At 35.9% G+C, this 7,376-nt stretch overlaps 1 protein-coding gene across 1 annotated transcript in view; it reads right to left on the bottom strand.

Moving 5' to 3' along the window:
• The window catches only part of LOC111782138 (Golgi SNAP receptor complex member 1-2), a 6,126-nt gene extending 1,186 nt beyond the window's left edge, over window positions 1–4,940 (bottom strand). Inside the window, exons 1-4 of the mRNA XM_023662938.1 lie at window positions 4,727–4,940; window positions 3,503–3,699; window positions 246–335; window positions 70–141 (exon numbers count right to left, since the gene is read on the bottom strand). Of these exons, the coding sequence (XP_023518706.1) occupies window positions 70–141; window positions 246–335; window positions 3,503–3,699; window positions 4,727–4,865 (498 nt within the window). The 5' untranslated portion in view covers window positions 4,866–4,940. The remainder of the gene's footprint in view (window positions 1–69; window positions 142–245; window positions 336–3,502; window positions 3,700–4,726) is intronic.
• Between the last annotated feature and the right edge of the window lie 2,436 nt (window positions 4,941–7,376).

The raw sequence follows: 7,376 nt of genomic DNA, 5'->3' as shown, positions 1-7,376 counted from the left end.
GGGGGGCTGCACTTGGGGAAGGAATTGAAGAAAGAGACAAGATAATCAATAAATTTTATGGAGGCTTACATGAGCTATACTTCCATGAATAGCAGCTCTTTCCCGCAGTAACTGCATCCTCGGTGACATGGTTCCAGGTGACTGTACCAAACACATTGGGTGGGAGTCACTTGCAAAGATGCATTAAATAACATCTAAGTAAACATATTCCATGTAACAATGTCAACAAATTCGGTTGTGCTAACCTTATACTCATTGATGTCGTCCCTAACAGAACTCAAAAGTTCTGCATGTTCCCTCATTGAGTTAATGTTTCCTTTTATTCGTTTGAATTCCTGAAACACACGGATGCCATTCATTCTTTATTACTTCAATGTTGTTGAATAAAGCATTTATGAAGAAAGTAGCAAGGTGATACGTGAATCAAGAAAAGCAAATTACATATGCAGATTCAAGTTTCAATCAGAAATTAGAATATGGCACAGCAGAACCATGAAGTCAAATCATTATCTCATATTTAAAGTTCATCGATGCATTATAACTTTTCACTCAAATATTTCTTGAGTAACAAATATATACATACAGAGAATATTTTGGATATGGTGATAAATATGAAACCATTTAGCTCATGCACGTTTGATAAAATCCCACGGGCAAAATTAAGATAGTAGAAACGAAAAATAGAATCGCATAGTATTGAAATATATAGGTAAAGAAGTACAATAACCCCAAGTATAGCCTTTGAGGTTTAGCAACCTCCCCTATTCGTATTCTCACTCAAGCCTAAATCAATCGCCAATTAGCCAATTCCCTTCATCTCCTCCCATGCGCCTAATTATACCCAATTGGCTAATGACTAATAGACCATTGATGCTCTAATAATATTCCTAACTACCCAAATGTCATTCCCTTCATTACCTGCCCTTAAAACACACTTGTCCTCAAGGCGTGGTTAAAAAAATAGGTTTCTTCCAAAGGATTTCAAAACTGCAGACAAAAAAGGTCAACTCTCTCTCCGTCTTTTCTCTCTTCTTCTCTTTCCTTCTTTATTTCTTCTTTTTTCAACAAATATTCACGTAAGCCAATCATCTAATGCCCTCCAGAAATTTGATTTTTAGTCTTGCAAACATTTTGTATTATAAAGCTCAGTTGGATCTGGAGAGTGCAGCAGTCAGCAATGCACAGTGGTGGATGATGGTCAATGACAGAGGAAGAGATGGAGGACAAGTAGATATCTAGCGAACATCTGCGCACACAGACATGGAAGAGGATAGCAGTAGCATAGGTGTCTTGCAGCAGCCACTAGGTACTTACTCTCTTCACATGGGTAAGGTGTTGCCACATTGTGTCGGGCTTTCAGTTTAAAATATAAGGCAACTTGATCTCAATAAATTTATGTATAGTCATCCAATTCAACTCATTCAACCCAAATGTTTCACTCTTTTCAAGCTCTTTGCCCCAGTGTCTTCCAAAATATTCTCCATGACATTTCATTTTTTTCCTTCTTTCTCTCGCGACCCTCCTCTACCTTGATTGGCTGCTGCCTCCAGCTAGGCCAGACCTCAACGTCTCTGCAAACCATCACCTCACATTCTCCCCCGGCATCCTTTTTTCTTTTTTCTTTTTTTTGCCTACACTGTTGTAATTCTTCCTTTTTAAAGCACCCTGGATGTAATTTCTTCATTTTTTTTGCCCACTTATCCTAATCCTTCAACAAAGTTCATGAGTTGATACTATTGTATTCTAACAACTGTAGCAATAGGGGATTGACACAATAGGAAGTTTCCTACATAACCCATTTACTCCCTTCTTAAGTTCAAATTCATTCAACTCATTTTTCATTAGATAGCTCCATGCTCTATGTGGTCCTTTACAAAATAAAAACAACCGATATTGGTTGAGTTATTTGAGAAGAATCAGATGTTATCTTGCATAACCTTAGTCTTCCTACATTTTCATCGTAGTAAAAATGTTTATGCTGCTATAGCTTGGCATCCCAGAACTGGTATATGCCTATAATACCCACTCTACCTTCTTCTAGGTTTTTCAATGCCTTGAAGTATTCTTCAATACCCCATAGAAAATTATTTGGTTCCTTTGCTTGCCTAGAACCATTAAGCACCTTAGGTTTTAGGATTTTCACTTCGATAGACCCAACGGTATCTTTCTTGGGAGTCCTCACAAGAGCTCTCTTTACCAAAAAGATCTTTTTTCTAAACTCCAACCATATCTAAACCTTACTTAAGAGAATCAAGGTTATTCTTTAACCTTTTTTAGTAGAAGTATAAGTAATGAAACCACCTACCATTGCATTAAACTGATCCTTCATCTTCATCATAAAGTTCTTAAAAGATAGTTCAATTCTCTAATACTGTCATTATGTTTAGTCACCTAAATAATAAGAAGCAAAATCCTATTATCCTGTGCATTATCCAAACAACCCTCCAACTGGCTCTCACAGTTGCCAAAAGTTTCTGACATATTCCTGGGAACAAGAGAGAGTTACCAGCCAAGATAAGTCATGCTTTGATATCACTTGTCACAAGGTTAAAAATCAAGATTTTTTTTTTTTTTTTTTTTTTTTTTTTTTTTTTTTTTTTTTTTTTTTTNTTGTGTAGCACTCATAATCTTCCTAATCAACCTTGAACACAATGGGAAAAAGGGATACACACAATGGGAAGTGAACCATAAAATTGAAGAGCCAAATTTCTCATTCTGATTGTTTCACTAAAAAACTCAACATGTAAGGTTGGAGCTAAAGGAAAACGTGGTCACCAACCTAAAACTAAACATCCCAGCAATGGGAATCAGCAGCGTGCTTTATATGTTGCTGAACTCTAACAAGCTTAGAATTTAAATGATCTAAGATGGCATCTCGATTATACAAACTCCAAAAGGAGTGAAAGAGAGTAAAGAAAACAACAACATCAAGACCAAACTAAGAAATAAATACATAAAATACCAAATGAAAGAACAAAATACATAACCAGACAGCAACAAAAGAAATAATGAATGATATAAAAAGCTCTAGTTCAAAAAAAATGGTATCTTGATTGTATAGTAATTGATCCACTTATAGAAAACATAAGGAGATATAAATGATGAAAGAGGAAGGCCCTGGTGGAAACATGATAAGACGTGGTGAAGGCTTAAAAAGGTTAGAAAGGTGGGTTTTTTTAGTTCAGATAAAAGAAGGCACCTCGTTCAGGACATTGGGGTTCTGTCAAAGAGGATTACAGCACATTGTTCATAAAGCTTCCAAGTAAAACCGAATAAAATGTACCCCAAGAAGTCACATGTTTTCTTGCTCAGTCAACCCTTTCCTCCTATTCACTATGCATTTCTTCAGATAGAATTTGATAAATTTCATACCAAAGACCCAAAATAATTGCATTAAGATCACAACCATTAAGTTGAATCAAAGAATTTGGAACTTTAGATCATCAATACTCATTAGGATCTTGGTCATAATAACAATTCTTATTAAAAGAAAGTCAAAAACCTGTGTAAATTCATGGAGAATATCCCTGTGTCTTGCTAGTTTTTGATTTATAGAGGTAGCTGGTGCTGCAAATGCAGCACATCGACTCATTGAATCATTAACGTCCAACAATTTCTCAAGTAAAGATTGGATTTCCATTTCCATAGACTTCCATGATCTGTTGGGACCAACAGACGGTGAACTAGAATCCACATAACCTGATCACAAACACACAAACCATCATCCACACAATCTCATCTAAAAACAAAGACCACAATATAAAACCAGTATACTTAATCAAGCGACACTTAATTTGGGCTATGAAAGGGGAAAGATTTTGAAGCTATCTAAATACAGAACGTGTAAAAGAATCATGTGACTAAAAAAATATATATATTCAAGGTTTACATTTAGCAAGCTTAATCAAAGTAATGCTGAAATTGGGACTGGAAGTACAAACATTCAAATCATTGGCTTAGATTGAGGCAAAAGATACTTTTCCCTTTAGTGGTGGTTGAGAGGTGCATAGAAAGTTTAGGGTTCTGGATATTCTTTTATTAACTTCCGAACTAAAATATGTTCCAGACCAATTTATATGCTACAAGGCCGGTTTGATGTTTTGGGATCATCAAACGATTTAAGAACATAAGTCAATGGATTAAACTTAATTTATCAGTATGGTATAAAGAACACAGATCAACGAATATGCTTGCGAAGCATAGAAGGCGTAAGTTAGATCTGATTTCAACTTCGAATATCCAAAAAGTCAATGTCAATTCGTAGGTTCCATTGAGGGAATTCTACATAAATTATTCTTACGAAAAGAAAGGGAAAAAAATGTGAACTGTAATGCAAAAGTTCCCGAAGCACATTGATAAGAATCTAAAGCCCCGATGGAATTAGCAGTTGCTTTTGGGAAATCATTTACAGCGTAAGGATCCAAGATCAGATAACAGATAAATATCATCATCTTAACAAATTTCAGTAGTTAAATCTTTGATTTGATTATTCATATCTCAGTAATCTAAGAAATGTAGCTGGAGTTATCCTCGACCATCTCACATAAACACTACCATTGTTCCACAACAGAGAAAGGGTCACTTCCATCCATCTCTGCAGGATGAAAACTAGTATCGACTGAAAATTACAGCTCTACCAAATACAAATTACATACAGCGATTAAAATCCGTAAAGGGCTAAAGAATCAGAGATCGGTGAAGTGAAGCAAAAAGGAAGAAAGCGAACCTCCTTGAGTGAACCTGGTACCGAGCTTCGCATAGGAGGAGAGCTTGACATCGAGATCGCCCTCGATCTTTCGAGCCTCACGCCTCAGCTCCTCCCAACCGGACTCCTGCAATTCAAGGCTCTGATCTGTCATTGCCATCTACAAAATTCACACCCGAAACTCATTTTGGTTTAGTTATCAGTATAGCAATGCTTAATTGGGCTCAATGCCCTTTCCATACTTATTTGTCAAACTGCTCGTAAGGTAAGGTATCTATATCCGTACTACAATAAAGAAGTAAGTATATTGAAAAATATATATATTTTTTGACCCTTTTACCATTAATTTTTTAGTTAATTGCAAGTATGTAATTTATCTATAACCCTTTTAACCCTTTGTTTTAAATAATTAAAGTTTTTAAAATTTAATAAATATCCCTCCTTTTTTTTAAAAAAAAAAAACTCTTATTAAGTTTTCAATAAAAAAATATTAAAGTTTTGTTTTTTTTTAAATATTTTTAAACTTTTAAAAGTTTCAAAATACTCCTATGAGTAAGAAAATTTTAAAAACTACTCTTACTATTAACTTTTAATGTATTATAGATATTATCATATATTTATCTATTTATCTATAGATATATTCAAATCTCTAAAATCTCCCACAATATATATTTATCTATTTGAATCTTATTCAAATACGATAGATATGGTTTCTCTAGTATAATTTATTTAATACATGATAAGAAGGAAGGATTCACTCCACACCATAAGCATTGGTGTCTTTTGAATTTATTTAGATTAAACAAAATTAAGGCTAAAACAATTAAATATCTCGAAATAAATTAAGATGCTTTTGGCGAGTCTTTAAACTTCTCACTTTAGCTCGTCCAACGAGGTCGAATATTCCATGCTTTCACAAATTTTTCGTTCCTACATTGTACAACCATCAGTTCGGCTTCTTCCTTATACTGTTAGATAATAAATCACTATGTGGGCTTCTATGAGTCAGCTTGACAAATAAATATTAGTTGGCGGAATCCCTATTAGTCCCAAAATACCAGATACAATGTCACACAGACAATCAACATAATTTAAGAGAAACGAGATGTCTGAGAGGTCTGAGATGTCTTTGATGTCTTAGATGTCTGAGATGTCTTTGATGTCTGAGAGGTTTATGATGTGTGAGATGTGTGAGATGTGTGAGATATTTGAGATGTCTTAGATGTCTAAGAGGTCTGTGTTAGGATCGATATCAGTCGTTAGCTCTGATATCAGTTGTTAGGATCACACAACAACGCACACGCTCGATCTAGATGAACACAAAGAATGGGATAGAGAAAAGTGCGAGGAGAACTTTGGCTAAAAGGATTTGTCTTTTTATTAATGACTTCAGGTTACAACAAGAGAGAGTACAGAGAATAGAAAAGTACATCTTCAAACCTCTACCATATATATATGGTTTAGTTTACTATATATAGCTTTACCAGATTTAGCCATCTACTATATATAGCTATTTACCATATATAGCTTTACCGGATATAGCTTTACCATATATAGCTTTACTATATATAGCTTTACCAAATATAGCTTTACCGGATATAACCGTTTACCAAGCTATAAATAAGTATCAGGCTCCATAGCCTAACAGTCTGAGATGTCTGAGATATATGGGAGGTCTGAGATGTCTGAGAGGTCTGTGATGTCTGAGTCTGAGAGGTCTGAGATGTATGAGATGTATGAGATGTCTGAGATGTCTGGGAGGTCTGAGATGTCTGAGATGTTTGAGACGTCTGAGATGTCTGAGAGGTCTGAGAGGTCTGAGAGGTCTGAGATGTTTGAGATGTTTGCGATGTCTGAGATGTCCGATATGTCTGAGATGTTTGAGATGTCTTAGATGTATGAGAGGTTTGAGATGTCTTTGCTGTCTAAGATGTCTGAGATGTTCGATAGGTCTAAGATGTTAGAGATTTCTACGAGGTCTGAGATGTCTTTGATATCTGAGATGTCTGAGATGTATGAGATGTCCAGGAGGTCTGAGAGGTCTGAGATGTCTGAGATGTCTTTGATATCTAAGATGTCTGCGATGTCGAAGTTGTCCGAGATGTCTGAAAGGTCTGAGAGGTCTAAGATGTTTGAGATGTCTAAGATGTCTAAGAGGTCTGAGATGTTAGAGATGTCTGGAAGGTCTGAGATGTCTGAGATATCCGAGATGTCTTAGATGTCTACGATGTTTGAGATGTCGAGATGTCTAAGATGTTTGTGAGGTCAGAGAGGTCTGAGATGTTTGAAATATCTTTGATGTTTGAGATGTCGAAGAGGTCTGAGATGTCTGAGATGTCTAGAAGGTCTGAGATGTCTAAGATGTCTGAGATGTCTGAGATGTCTGAGATGTCTGAGATGTCTGAAATGTCTGGGAGGTCTGAGATGTCTGAGATGTCTTAGATGTCTGAGATGTATGAGGAGTCTGAGATGTCTGGAAGTCTGAGAGGTCTAAGATGTCTGAGAAGTCTGGGATGTCTTAGATGTCTGAGATTTATGAGGCGTCTGAGATGTCTGGAAGTTTGAGAGGTCTTTGATGTATGAGATGTCTAAGATGTCTGAGATGTCTGAGATGTTTGGGAGGTCTGAGAGGTCTGAAAGATCTGAGATGTCAGCGATGTCTGAGAGGTCT

This window comes from Cucurbita pepo, chromosome LG19 (assembly GCF_002806865.2).
Source record: "Cucurbita pepo subsp. pepo cultivar mu-cu-16 chromosome LG19, ASM280686v2, whole genome shotgun sequence".
NCBI classification, from domain to species: Eukaryota; Viridiplantae; Streptophyta; class Magnoliopsida; order Cucurbitales; family Cucurbitaceae; genus Cucurbita; species Cucurbita pepo.
This window is presented reverse-complemented; position numbering and strand designations above follow the sequence as displayed.